Raw genomic sequence first — 15,480 nt, 5'->3', positions numbered from 1 at the left:
GATAGCTTACAACAGCAAACTTTTTTTTTTTTAAACTCATGGTTCTATGGGTCTGTGAAATAGACTTTGCTTCAGTCTGTGGACTGGATTCAGTTCTTTTTCACATGTTGTGTTTTAGATCTATTGTAACCTGGGGCATGTTCATCTCATGGTTGGTGCCAGATGCCAAAGAGACCAAGACAAGTCACTCAGGCACATTCAAAGTCTGCTCAAGTTGTGCTACTGATAGTCTATTGTCAAAGGCAAATTACATGACCAAGCCCTCCGGTCCCACATGCCGGAGGTGGCAGGTTCAAGCCTAGCCCCGGCCAAAAAAAAAGAAAGGCACTTAGGTTGTTTCCCCATCTTTGCAATTGTGAATTGTGCTGCTATAAAGATTTGTATGCAAGTGTCTTTATGGTAGAATTTGTTTTTTCCTTTGGGTAAATACCTAGTAATGGGATTGCAGATTCACATCGTAGGTCTACTTTTAGCTCTTTGAGGAATCTTCATTTTGCCTTCCATAAAGGTTGCAGTCCCACCAACAGCGTATAAGAGTTACTTTCTCTCTGAATCCCTACCAGTATTTTTTGTTTTGGGACTTTCATAATGTAAGCCATTCTTTCTGGGGTTAGGTGATATCTCAGTGTGGTTTTGATTTGTATTTCTCTGATGATTAGAGACAATGAGCATTTTTTTCATGTGTCTATAAAAAACAATTATAGATAGTGATTATTTTAGAGTTTATAACATACATTTTAACTAATTTAAGTCTATTTCCAAACAACATTATACTATCATGCACAAAACCCATGTATGTGTAGTATGTGTAGTGTGTGTGTTAGTACCTTATAATAGGGTATGTCCATTCCTCCTTGTTCTTTTTCCATTGCTGCCATTCATTTCCTTTATCCACATGCTATAATCAGCCAGTACGTTGTTACTCTTCCTTTTATTACATAGATCCAGGTTTTTGACCTATATAATTTTCCTTCAGTCTAAAGAACCACTTTTAACCTTTTTTTTAGGACAGGTTTGCTGGCAGCAAATTTCCTTGATTTTTGCTTGTCTTAGAACTTGCTGTAATTAAGGAGCCATAATGAGAAAGTGGCAGGGGCAAGGAAGGGTTTATCGGGCCTCTTGGGTCCTGGGAGTAGTTTGGATTTGATTTGAATTGTGCAAAGAGGTTTTAGTTTGGAGTTTTAATGTAATTTATTTTACAAAAATTTTCTTTGGCAGTTTTGTGAAGTGGCAACATAGATTGAGGGGGAGGAGATGAGATAGAAGATGGGTTAGTAGGATTCTATCGTAGATAAGAGCATAGCTTAGACGTGGGTGGTAGAAGTAGAGATGAAGGAAAATGGATAGATAGATGAAAGAAAATGAATAGTGGGGTTTATTTTGGAAATGATGCTGACATGACTTACTCATGTGAGGAGTAAAGAAGTAGAGATGAATCAAGGATGATATACGTATAAGTAGAAGGTAGTGTTATTTACTGAAATGGGAAATCTAGACTAGAAACAAGTTTGGAAGAAACATTAGGAATTCCATTTTGTTCACATATTTATAAGACTTCCACATGGAAATACCAAGTAGAGAATTGAATTCCAAGTTAGGATTTTAGAGGAGACGTTTGAGTTAGGTTATAAATTTGGGAGACTATCAGCCTATAGATAGTATTTAAACCTATGAAAATGAGAGTTATTACTTAGAATATGTGACAAGTGAAAAGAGCTTATGACTTGAACTCAGGGGATTTCCAGACATTTAGGAGTCAGGTGGAGGAGCAGCAACTTGGAGAAGTATCTTGACAGTCAAGGATCTATGGGGTACAGCTTAGAAGAGTAAAGACATGACTTCATTAACACACACTGCATTTTCAGAAAAGTTTTTCGAAAAGTGAGGAAAATGAGGACAGAATAATGTGCTTGAAGTGTTTTTTAAAAAGGATGTTAACATGCATAACAAATAAATTATGGCTAGTTAATTACACTAGCCTAGGAGTGTAATTATTCTTTCTTTTGATAGTCTTAGAAATTTTGATTTTTTAAAAAGAAAGATGGAAATTAATATGTTTTAAAAAATGGAGCTGGAAGCAAATTATTTTTTTTATTGCAAGAATAAGGGTATTAGCGTCACCTAATGGCGAAATTTAATATTGCAGCCATATTTATCTGCAACAGTGAAAAATAACCTAATTTGAAGGTGAACTACATTTCTGGGGGTATTTTATGTTATTTTATTTTATTGATGTATTTTTTTTGAGAAAGAGTCTCACTATGTTGCCCTTGGTAGAATGCCATGGTGCCACAGCTCACAGCAATCTTAAACTCTTGGGCTTAAGTGATTCTCTTCCCTCTGCCTCCCAAGTAGCTGGGACTATAGGCACCCGCCACAATGCCCAGCTATTTTTTTGTTGTAGTTGTCATTGTTGTTTGGCAGGCCTGGGCTGGGTTCAAACCTGCCAGCCCTGGTGTATGTGGCTGGTGCCCTTGCCACTGAGCTACAGGTGCTGAGCCTCTGGGGCTATTTTAGGTATGGATCAGTAGACTACTATCGTTTACTGGGTTCTATGTTCTTTGGCCCCACCCTCTTTGAAGGCCCTTCTATTATGTTACCCATCTGGTCACTGACCAGATTATATAGCATATAGTTCTTTTCTGTCTTTCAGGTTTGAGCTCAAATAGTTTCCTCATAGAGTTATTTCCTGCCACCTTAATGAAAGTTGTCCTTATATTCCCTACAGTTACTCTTTGTCAGATTATCCTGTTTATTTTCACCATACCCTTTAGAGTGATTTAGAATCAATTTATTTGCTAACTTTCTTGTTTACTTGTTTTCTTACTAATATGTAAGCTCCATGTGAGCAGGCTGCCTATCTCTATTTTATTCATTCCTATAACCTCAGGGCTGAGTAATGTCTGTTACTTAGTGCATATCTTCAGTTAAAATTAGTTGTGGGAATACGTGAACTTCTGGAAATTATAGAGTATTATTTGTAAGAAAAAAAGTATTATTTGTGTGGTGTAAAGCATTTATCCAGACAACAGAATTATACTGTATTTAATTATTGAAACATTATTTGCTACATGAATGTAATGTGAAAGAATTTTTATACATTGTTTCCTACACAAATGCAATGTGACCTTTTTTTTTTTTTTTTTTGGTGCTAAGTGGTAATGTGTCTGGAAAAGAAAGATACATGTTTTAATGAATTCTATATTAGTTAAATTCTATGATCCAGAAAAAATATTTTAAGTTATAGTACTTGGTCTTGAGAAGATAAGTTTTTTGGAATTATTTGGATTTAATTAATAATGTCAGTGAATGTGTTTTTGTTTGTGAATGTCCATTTGTGGACATTTCTGGTATCATTGTTTCCTCTATTAAAATGAACAAAAATAGTATTTCCAGAAGATATGAGAGAGGGAGTAAATTAAACAGTGGTAAATACGTTTAGTTGAGATAAGGCTGGTTAGTGCTGTTTTTCAGAGAACTGAGTTGTTCTTTTAGTCTGGAAATGCAGGGTGAAGAGAGTACATTTCCATTATGTGTGCCAGTCCAAGAAGGTAGCCTCCCTAAATTTGAGATAATTATCTAGCCAGCAGTATTCTTCTTCACATGAGTCATGTTTAAAGCTTCATTAGTTCATGTTTTTTAATTAGTGCATGTTTTTAATCAATATATATTTTCAAAAATTCCTGTGGTTTTGCCAGGTGGATGTGGGAAGAGAAGTTTGCAGAACTGAAATGGAGGTCACAGCTTCTTTACAGAAGGTTAGTGGGTCATCTGCTTCTGTGGGTACACTGAACAGTGAAGAATTTGTTTTGGTTCCTCAGCATGCTGATGATTCTTCTACAAAAGATGAAGAAAAACCTCACCTGAAGGTATTTTTTACTTTTCTACATATGGCACTGTTTTTAATTATTGTTTTTAAAACCATTTGAAATTCATCTCAAGAGATGAGTAAAATCCAATGGCTTTTCCCAAGTATTCATTTTGAGAGTAAAATCAATGATTTATCCAGAGCCTAGTTATTTTGTATGTGTATTTTTAAAGTTTTTTGCTTTACACTTTTTTGCTTTTGGTTATTTACCTTTTAATTTGGAATTTTAAGAGGAAGGAATAAAAGAGACAAAAGAAGATAAAGGGTAATGGGCAAATTCGATTTATCAGTTAGATCTTACATTAATATATCTGGATGTTTTTCTCTTACTGCTAGCTTTTAGTAGCTAATTATATGAACTTTAGAAATTAATTATTTGAAGTTAATTTTACTTCACATCAGAGACTTTTTAAATTTATGGTGATTATGTTTTAAATCAGCTGGTAATATTCCGGTATGTGATTTAAAAGTTGACTTCTCTGAATATTTTTTAAGCATATGTTTTATATTTTTAGCAGTAGAGTTTTTATTTGGATATGGCCCTTTTTCATTTTTGTGTAGCCTTTCCTAAATCAGGAAAGAGGAAGCCAGCAAACCCAGATTATATATATGCATGAGAACTATATAACTATCCTGTAGAAACAATAATGGAAAAATTAGTCAAAAGTGCTACATTTTATTTATAACTCTTACTTAGTTTTAACTGTGGCATCAAATGTGTATTACTTTATCAGTTTATAAAATGTACTGTAAAAATAAAAGAAGTATTCAATACCTATTTTATATTGTGTTGAGAATATATTGTTTTATAATATTATTTAAATTCCTATTGACTTTATTTTTAGGTATTAATATTTTAAATAATGTTGTTAAAGACAACACTTATTTACTTTAGTTTTGTGTCTTGAGTACTTTTAAGAAGATGAATCAACTTTAAGGAAATTGACAAAGCTTCTGTTGGCAGTTAGTGGTTTGTAAAGAAATCCAAATTATGTTTATTCTATGATAACAAGAAATATAACCTTTTAAATGATATTCACAGTAGACCCTATTTACTTACCTATTTTTTTCCCATTTAAAACATATAATTAAGGTTATCTGATTTTTAGGATGTATTCCTAAAAAATAAAAATAAAAATAAAGAAATCTCTGCAAATAGGAAATTCTATCAAATATAGTTGAAAGCTGCCAGAAAGTTTTTATAAAGAATGTTTTTGTGAAAATAATAGTCCTCCTCTAAGTTTGTTTGCTTTATAATTTAGGATTTTAGTGTATTATATCTGTGTGAAATTAGTTATAATTGCACAAATTCCTAGTATTTAATAACTATATTTAAAGATTTACTTTGTTTTAATTTCTTTTAGAAATGAAATATTTTCATAAAATTAAGCTTCGGAGCCAAAATAAGATTGAAACAGAATTGTCTTGTTCTATCTATAGATAGTTTCTAATGGTGATGAACAATTGGAAAAAGCCATGGAAGAGATTTTGAGAGATTCTGAGAAAGGGCAAAGCAGTCTTCTTCTTGACTGTCACAGTTCCAGTGAGATTTCAGAACATTCATTTGGAGATACTACAGCTAGCCAAACAAATAAGCCATCTCTTCAGTTAATTTTGGATCCTTCTAATACAGGTACTGTAGTAAACTTTTAGGAACTATAAGAGAAATGGAATAAAGCAATAATGAAAATTTAAAGATGAAAATTAGAAATGCTATTCTGGGTTTCACTTTTGTTTCAGAGTTCCCATTGTGGTTCTTACATTTCTGTCTATATCTACCTCATGATCAATGAGGGACATGTACTGTGTCTAGGTTCTCATTTTACCCCCGTACTTGGCGTATGATTAATCCTCAGTAGATGCAGAGTCCCGATGACATGCTCAACCGTAGCCTTATTTGCTAATTGCTCCTCAAGGGGTCACAAGAAAGTGGATGAAGGGGATGCTGTCACCAAACTGTTGGGGGACAACATGAACCACAAACCTGTGTGCAGCCCTGGCTCATAGGATTAAATGATGTCATCTGTGTAGTTCCGTAGCATGAATGGCATAAAGTATGCATCTAATAAAATATTTATCATCATCATTATTATCAATCATCAGTACTTGGAAACCTTAAACCCCAAAATAGAGTTAAATAAAATTTTAAGTCCAAGACTAATAATTATAATTTACTTGCTTAAAATGGGTGTCAGCTGGGAATAGGTTCTTAGTCTATGTTGAAGTATCTTGGAACCTCTTGATTTCTATTGAACAATGCTCCTTGAAAAGCATTTAGATTCTTTTGATTAAGTAGCTGAGGCCCAGATTCATACAAATTTTGTGTCAGAAATGGGATTAGAGGGTGGCGCCTGTGGCTCAAAGGAGTAAGGTGCTGGCCCCATATGCCGGTGGGTTCAAGCGCAGCCCTGGCCAAAAACTGCAAAAAAAAAAAAAAAAGAAATGGGATTAGAATCATTTCTCTGCAACATTATAGAATGAGTTCACTACATATATTAAGAAAAACTTAGCATATTAGAAATAGCCCAACTTTACCTTTCTTTTGGAAAACATATGTTCTTGCACTAAAACTATAAAAAATTAGTTTAATACATTCTCTGTTTCTAATATTGTTTAAAATCTATTTCACAAATTTATTAAAATAGTTAATGCTTTGGTTTGGCTTTTTTAGTCAGCATAATTATTTTCAGACCCATCTATATTGATGCATATATCAAGTTTATTTATTTTCAACATTTTTATTTTTATTTCAAATTAATATGAGGGTACAAATTTTTTGATGATATTGTTCTCACTTACAAGGTAAAGTTCCAGTTGTAAAAGAACCCCTCACCTAAGGGGTGTTCTATCTACCTTCACTTTGTGCTAGGTATGGTGGCTCACATCTATAATCCTAGCACTCTGGGAGGCCAAGACAGGTAGATTGCTTGAGCTCAAGAGTTTGAGACCACACTGAGCAAGAGCAAGACCCTGTCTCTACTAAAAATAGAAAAGTAAGCTGAGTGTTGTGGTTGGCATGGCTGAGGTAAGAGGATCACTTGAGCCTAGGAGTTTGAGGTTGCTGTAAACTATGTTACCACAGCACTCTAGCCTGGGGCAACCGAGTGTGACTCTGTCTCAAAAAAAAAAAAAAAAAATAAAAAAGAAAAGAAAACAGTGTAATGTAGGTTCTTCTGAGTTGCCTGTTATTGTTTATTTTTTAAAAAGAGTCCTCAGATAGTTGCCCTTCATATTGTGTCCAGAGTTTTTAGTTCTAATTTGTGACAGAGATAAACTATAACAGACTTATTACTTTGGTTTGCCTGGTTAGTTCTGTTAGTTTTTGCTTTAGGTATTTTGGAAGTTCTGGTACTAAGGGAATGGTCATTTATTATGTTTTCTTAATGAAACATAATGAATTAACCATTTTGTCATTGCGAAGTGTCCCTTTCCCCATGGTTAATATTTCTTGTTCTAAAGTCTAGTTTTTCTGATATTAATATAGCCAATTTATGGGGCGGTGCCTGTGACTCAGTGGGTAGGGCGCCTACCCCATATACCGAGGGTGGCGGGTTCAAACCTGGCCCTGGCCAAACTGCAACAATAACGACAACAAAAATAGCCGTGCATTGTGGCGGGCGTCTGTAATCCCAGCTACTCCGGAGGCTGAGGCAAGAGAATCGCTTAAGCCCAGGAGGTGGAGGTTGCTGTGAGCTATGTGACGCTATGGCACTCTACGAGGGTGATAGAGTGAGACTCTGTCTTTACAAGAAAAAAAAAAAGCCAATTTAGTTTTCATATAATTAGTGTTTGCATGGTATATCTTTTCCTGATTTTTTTTCTTTTAACCTGTTTGTCTCTATATATTATATTTAAAGTGTGTTTCTCATAGAATGCTTTTTAAAATCCAGTTGACAATCTTGTATTTTGATTGGATTTAGACCAGGGGTGGCAAACTACTGTCAACCCTAACAAATGATTGAGGCAAAAATCTCAATCAGTGGGGATTTATTAAGTTAAGATTTAGGGGACACACTGGGGAAAAACATGAACCACAGAAATACTGTGGTTTTTTCCTGAAGGGGAGGTTGAAACTTCAGCATTTTAAAGGCATGCAGAGAGAAGGATAAAGGAGGGTAGATGAGGTGGTGGGTATTTTCTTGTGAGCCCCAAGAATCTACGTTTCCTCAGGTAGGTGGAAGAATGTCTGATTGTGTCTTGTCTCCAGTTCTGTTACCTGTAACAAACTTGTAATTCATTATTAGTATGGAACTGGATTGGTTTTAGTTTTAGGTGCTAGACATAGGTACAATTTGTATGTGTTTGCTTATGGGAGAGTAGCAAGAAATTTCCATAGTGAATGACATGTGAGGGCCAGTTCTTCAACCTGCTCCTCAGGTTGTGATTTTCTTTTTATGCTACTATCTGTGGGCCAGATCCTGCCACCTCCTTGTTTTTGGTATGGCTTTTAAAGTAACAATGATTTTTATGTTTTTAAATGGTTGAAACTTGTCAAAAGGAGAATAATATTTTGTGACACATGAAGATTACATAAAATTCAAATTTCAGTGTCTATGAATTAAGTTTTGAATGCTGTCAAAAAAACAAAAACTGTGGTAGGTTGTTTCCTCTCTGATTATATATACACCTGAATAATATGTTAGATTTTTGGCTTTTAAAAAGCCCATATAACCCAAAATATTATCATATGGCTCTTTATGGAAAAAGCTGATGACCCCTCTTATTGACTATTTACTGTTAATATAATTTTTAAATATTTGGATCTAAGTGTACCTACTCTTTTCCTGTTTGTTTTCTGTATTGCTTCCGTTTTTTGTTTCTTTTTCCTGCTTTTTATTCTTTTAGATTGAGCATTTTTTAATCTTCCATTTTATCTCCATTATTGGCATATTAGCTATGTAATTTTGTTTTATTATTATTGTGGTTGCCTTTGGAGTTTATACCCTCAGTCACTAAGAAAGTTTTGAGAGAGACTGTGTTATGGTCTATTTCACTTCCAAGTAACAAGTTGGCAGTATCCTTTCTGATTTACCCATGTAAGTTTCAACTAGATCAGCTTGTTGATGTTACTGTGAGGGCTTCATTTGTTTCTATCTGCTTGAATTTTACGTTTCTTGATTTTTATTTATCTCAAGACTTCTTTAATGACCCATCCTCTAACCGGAATCTTTAAGACATATGCATTCTAATAATATCGTAACACTTTATGTATCTAATAAGAATCTTCTATTTGTTTCTTTGTAGACTTTATGCTTCCGCTGTCACTCATTTTGTTTATATATATGTTACAAATTCTACAAATTTTTATTCAATAGTCTGTTATTTTTTTAACTTAATTTTTATTAAATCATAACTAAATACATTAATGGGGTACACTGTGATGATTTGATATATAATGTGGAATACTTAAACTGATTAATATAACCATCACCTCACTTATTTTTGTGGTACATATATGATATACGCTTTTTTTTTTTTTTTTTTTGCAGTTTTGGTTGGAACTGGGCTCAAACCCATCACCTCTGGTATATGGCTCAAGTGCTCTACTCCTTGAGCCACAGGGACTGCCCCATTTATAATATACTCTTAGTTGTTTTGAAATGTACCCTTGCATTGTGTACATTAGGTGAGACCCCACCATATACCCTCCCTCCATTCTCCTCCCCTTGCCTTCTGTCTCCCTTCTCTCCCCTCTTTCTTTCTGGACTATCTTTGTATTTTATCATTCATGTGAAAGTGTAAGTGTTTATATATTGGTTTCATAATAGTATTGAGTAAATTGGATACTTTTTCCCCATCCTTGAGGTACGTTACTAAGAAGAATATGTTCCAGTTCCATTCAGGTAAACAAAAGATGTAAACTCTCCCTCTTTTTATGGCTGTGTAGTATTCCATGGTATACCTATACCACAATTTGTTTATACATTTATGGGTTGATGGGCATTTGGGCTGCTTCCATGACTTAGTTATTGTGAATTGGGCTGCAATAAACATTCTGGTGCAAATGTCTTTGTTGTATAATGTTCAGGGGTGGCACCTGTGGCTCAAAGGAGTAGGGTGCTGGCTCCATATGCCGGAGGTGGTGGGTTCAAACCCAGCCCTGGCCAAAAACTAAAAAAAAAAAAAAAAAAAATTTTTTTTTTGTTCATCTGGTTAGATACCTAGTAATGATATTGCAGGATCAAATGGTAGGTTAACTTTTAGTTCCTTAAATATTCTCCACACTTCTTTCCAAAGGGGCCTTATTAGTTTGCACTTCCACCAGCAGTGTAGAAGTGTTCCCTTCTCTCTGTATCCCTGCCAGCATCTGTAGTTTTAGGATTTTTGTGATGTGGGCTAATCTTACTGGAGTTAGATGATATCCCAAAATAGTTTTGATTTGTATTTCTCTGATGATTAAAGATGATGAGCATTTTTTCATGTGTTTGTATGCCATCTGCCTGTCATCTTCAGAGAAGTTTCTGTTCAAGTCTCATGCCCACAAAGAAATGGGGTTGTTTGTTCTTTTCTTAGTTTGAGTTCTCTGTGGATTTCAGTTATCAGACCTTTGTTGGAAACATAACCTGCAAAAATCTTCTTCCATTCTGAAGGCTGTCTGCCTGCTTTACTTACAGTGCCCTTAGCTCTGCAGAAACTTTTTAGCTTGATCAGTTCCCAGTAATATATTTTTGGTGTTGCTTCAGTTGCCAGCATGGTCCTCTTCATAAATTATTTTCCCAGAGCAATATCTTCAAGCATTTTCCCTGCAGTCTCTTCTAGTATTTTTATAGTTTCATGTCTTAAGTTTAAATATTTTATTCAGTGAGAATCAATTTTTGTCAGTGGTGAAAGGTGTGGGTCCAGTTTCAGTCTTCTACAGATCACTAGCCAGTTTACCCAGCACCATTTGTTAAATAGGGAATTTGTTCCCCAGTGTATGTTTTTGTTACGCTTATCAAAGATTAAATGACGATATGTACTTGGGTTCATCTCTAGTTTGTCAGTTCTGTTCCATATATCTACATCTCTGTTTTTTTGCCAAAACCATGTTGTTTTGATTGCTATAGATGTATAGTATAATCTGAAGTCTAGTAATGTGATGCCTCCTGTTTTGTTTTTATTACTAAGTAATGGCTATTTTTGTTTTTTTCTGATTCCATATCAAATGAAGTGCTACTTTTTCAAGTTCTTTAAAGCATAACATTGGTGCTTTGCTAGGGATTGCATTAAATCTGTAGATCGCTTTGGGTAATGTGCACATTTTAACAATGTTGACTCTTCCCAGCCACAAGCATGGTGTATTTTTCCTTTTGTTAACATCTTCAGGTATCTCTTTTCTCAGGATCTCATCGTTCTTATTATAGAGATCTTTCACTTCCTTTGTTAGGTAAATTCCCAGATATTTCATCTTCTTTGGCACTATTGTAAAAGGGATAGAGTCCTTGACTATGTTTTCAGTTTGACTATTGTTGTCATATACAAAAGCTACTGATTTGTAAGTATTGATTTTGTATCCTGAGACACTGCTGTATTCCTTGATCAGTTCTAAGAGCTTTGTAGTTGAGTCCCTGGGCTTTTCCAGGTATAAGATCATGTCATCTGTGAAGAATAAGAGTTTGATCTCCTCTGACCCTATTTGAATACCCTTGATCCCCTTCTCTTGCCTGATTGTGATGGCTAGGACTTCCATTACTATGTTGAATAGCAGTGATGATAATGTCTAGTTTTGGATCTAAGTGGAAATATTATCAATTTTACTCTGTTCAATATGATATTGGCTGTGGGTTTGCTATGGATGGCCTCTATCAGTTTAAGAAATGTCCCATCTTGGCCTATTTTCTTAAGTGTTCTAATCATGAAAGGATGCTAGATATAATCAAAAGCTTTTGTTGCATCAATTAATAGAATCATATGGTCTTTGTTTTTTAATTTATTTATGTGATGTATTGTATTTATAGATTTACATTTGAACCCATTTTATAACCCTGGAATAAAACCAGCTCTGTTATATTTTTTAGAAATTTAAAAGCAAGGAAAAAGTCTCTTCCACATATGTAAAACTTTTGATGCTCTTCAGTTCTCTCTAGATCATTTTTTCTTTTAGTCTAAGGAACTTCTTTTAACATTCTTTTTCTACAGTTTAGAATCTGCTCTACTAGATACATATATCCATATGGGGAATATTTCACTTCAGACTTGTTTTTTTAAACTCTATAATTTCTTTTAGTTTTTTGTGTCTTTCATTTTTCTTTTGTTAGATTTTTTTCTTTAAAATCTTGATCATTTGGGGTGGCGCCTGTGGCTCAGTTGGTAAGGCGCCGGCCCCATATACCGAGGGTGGCGGGTTCAAACCCGGCCCCGGCCAAATTGCAACCAAAAAATAGCCGGGCGTTGTGGCGGGCGCCTGTAGTCCCAGCTGCTCGGGAGGCTGAGGCAAGAGAATCGTTTAAGCCCAGGAATTGGAGGTTGCTGTGAGCTGTGTGAGGCCACGGCACTCTACCGAGGGCCATAAAGTGAGACTCTGTCTCTACAAAAAAAAAAAAAAAAAATCTTGATCATTTGTAACAATTACTGTAAAGGCCTTGTCTGCCAGTTTTATCATTTGTCATTAATCTACTGTTTCCTATTCTGACTCTATAGACTTACGAATATTGGGTTACACAGATTTATAAAATATTTCCTCAAATGCCTTTTTTTTCTCTTGCCTCCATTTTTCTCTTTGTTCGTGAAAAGTGTAAATGCTGGTGGTGCCTGGAGATGAGAAGGGGCCTGCACAGGAGATGTTGAGGCCAGGTTTATTGACAGAGGAGGGAAACCTCTGGGCAGTGCAAAGGTGGTGTCTGGTGCGGGGGTTAGTGACAGACCCCTTTTATATGGAGCTGTGGGTGATGGGCACATTCCACAGGTTGCTGGTCAGGTTAGGGTCTTTTGGCACAAACTTCTTGTGGGGGGACAAGCCAGATCTTTTGTGTCTTTGTCTTAGGAGGAGAGGGGGAGGAGGAAGGAAAAAGGGTTTATGTGTGGCTGTGTTAGGCCCCCCAAATAGTTAGGTCCCCAGTTACCACTTGAATTGCTTAATTGCCCATGCTAGTCAGTCACTGAGGCATGGTTTTACCATAGGACCTTGCAAATAATTGTCTCCAAATAAATTATTGCTAAATAAAAAAGTGCATAATAACATGTATTATAATAACATAATATGAAATAAGTAATTGTATTTATTTATTTTTGAAATATAGCATGTTAAACTGATTCAAAGGGAGAAAAACATGTTTCATTAATTGAAGAACATGCTAAATGGAAGTTCATTTTGCATGGCTTTTGTTTCTCAACAAAAAACATCAGTGATGAGCTAGCATATTTTAGTGTGATATTTAGAAGCTGGAATGGGGTGGTATGAAATGGCTTTTGTGAATTATTTATTAAAATCCTTCAAGCATAAATCTGGTAATGAGAATTTGAACATACTGCAAAGCTTGGATTGGAAGAAGGAGGAAAAGTGGTTGAGGAAAAGGAAAGGAGTTTTGTAATTTGCTGGCAAATGAGGAGAATGGCAGACTTCTGTCCTAAAGTACTGTCATCCTCCCCATGAGCAGAAATAGAGTTTTTAAAAGGAGGGTTTTCAGGTTCGGCGTATTATACTGTTTATGGTTCCGACAGATCCAAGTTAAGTAGAACAGAGGACACTCTCCTGCCCTTCTGGACTACTGGCCTGAGGCAGGGATACAGATTTTAGCTCTTGAAAAGGATAAGGGCATTTTAAAGAGACAAAACAATTTTATCCTTTCTCAGACCTTTTCCTCTGTTCCAGATCTATGTCAAGTGAGACAAGTATGGTCGGTTTTGTGTAGCATGGATGTGGGTAACAGAGGGGAAGAGTTGGAGATGAATATGGGTAGGGACACAAAGGGAGAACCTTGTACTACCTTGTATTTGTAAATGATACTCTAACCATGGTTGGGCCTTTGCTGCATCCTGTAGTTAGAATTAAAGTGAACAGATTTTTTTTTTTTTGTAAGAAATTTATTATGGGAAATGAGGGTGGTAGAATTGGGTGAAGCAGTTATAGAATCATTAATCAAAAATCATTATTTTGAGGAAAAAATTTCCATTGGAGTACTTAACTTTGTTCATGAAAGCCATCAAGCCAGGGAGGAGTGAAATAAGGATCTTGACTTTTATTATTGATATGAGATATAACATTTTAACATTGTTTATTTTTGCTTAGGAAGTTAGGCTGCTCAGTGAATGTGGGCTATGAAGGATCTTTACATTCAAGATAAACTTTTAACCAATTTTACTTTTATTTACTCCTGATTATTTCTAGGTTATATCACACTGTCTTTAGTTTTTTCTCCTTATTTTTTAACATTTGAAATTCATATTTTAAAATAAATAAATCTTAAAGAAATTTTTTCTTTTATTTAAAGAATTTATAGACAAGGTAATATTTTGAGAGATTTAAAAGTACCAAATGGCCAGTTCCAGAACTCTGAACTAAAATTTAGGATTAGCAATAAGAGAAATCCAACTGGGAGAGACTTAAATTTTGTTTGAAATATTTCATTTTTGAGGGGAGGATTTGGTAAAATTGTACTGTAGAGTTTTGCATTGAATTTTGAGTGTTTCTTTTCTTCTTTATTCAGAAATTTCTACACCAAGACCATCTTCTCCAAGTGGACTACCTGAGGAAGATAGTGTTTTATTTAACAAACTGACCTACTTAGGATGTATGAAGGTTTCTTCCCCACGTAATGAAGTGGAGGCTTTACGGGCAATGGCAACCATGAAATCTTCCAGTCAGTACCCTTTTCCTGTTACTCTATATGTGCCAAATGTTCCAGAAGGTTCTGTGAGGTGAGCTTTAATTTTTTTCTTTCCATGTGTTTTAAGTCTTTTGGGTGGTGGTGAGGATGTTATATCATAAATCAGGTGTGGAGCTTACTGTGTTCACTTACAATAGATATGCAAAGTAGATGTTAGACTGTATTTGTTATTTGAAAGGGGCATTTGCATAATTATTCCTAGCATATTATAAATGAAATAAAACTATAAAAATACTTGTAATTTGTGTTTCTCTATTGTGATGGAGCAAAATAACCCTGCCTTCATATTGTCATGTAATAGTGGTTTAAAAAACTAGAATGATTCTTAGATTTTAAGGTATTTACAATCAGACTGGAAAGCAAAATGACTTTTTCCTTTCATGCTTAATATGGAATACCATATAATGTTATCTTCACCTTGAATTTCTTTAAATGTAAACTAGATAATGTCATTCTTCTATACTTAGCTTTCCAGTGGCCTCTAACACATTTGTTGTTATATTAAAAATCTTTATCATGCCTGGCCACTGATGACCAACTGCTTTTACTTGGTCTTCTTCCCCTCTTCCTCCTTCTTTCCCTCCTGTATTAGCCTGTTTGGGCTGCTATAACAAACTGTCATAGACTGAGTGGTTTATAAACAATAGAAATTTATTTCTCACAGTTAGGGTGACTTAGAATTCCTAGATCAAAGTTCCAACATATCTGGTGTCTAATGATGGTCAGTTTCCTAACTCAACGTGTCTTTACATGGTGGAAGGGTCTGAAAGCACTGTTTCGCGTCCCTTTTATGACGGCACCGTTTAT

At 35.0% G+C, this 15,480-nt stretch overlaps 1 protein-coding gene across 6 annotated transcripts in view; it reads left to right on the top strand.

Annotated features, from left to right (window-relative positions):
- The window catches only part of RABGAP1L (RAB GTPase activating protein 1 like), a 754,150-nt gene that overhangs the window by 60,044 nt on the left and 678,626 nt on the right, over positions 1–15,480 (top strand). For 3 of the 6 annotated variants that reach the window (XM_053605152.1, XM_053605153.1, XM_053605156.1), the window contains 3 exons: positions 3,699–3,869; positions 5,309–5,501; positions 14,494–14,704. In XM_053605152.1, the coding sequence (XP_053461127.1) occupies positions 3,732–3,869; positions 5,309–5,501; positions 14,494–14,704 (542 nt within the window). In that variant the 5' untranslated portion in view covers positions 3,699–3,731. The remainder of the gene's footprint in view (positions 1–3,698; positions 3,870–5,308; positions 5,502–14,493; positions 14,705–15,480) is intronic. The other 3 variants (XM_053605154.1, XM_053605157.1, XM_053605155.1) reach the window with 2 other exon arrangements.

The sequence above is a fragment of the Nycticebus coucang genome, chromosome 10 (genome assembly GCF_027406575.1).
Source record: "Nycticebus coucang isolate mNycCou1 chromosome 10, mNycCou1.pri, whole genome shotgun sequence".
Classification (NCBI taxonomy): Eukaryota; Metazoa; Chordata; class Mammalia; order Primates; family Lorisidae; genus Nycticebus; species Nycticebus coucang.
Note: the sequence above shows the minus strand (reverse complement) of the source record. Positions and strands in the feature narration are given on the sequence as shown.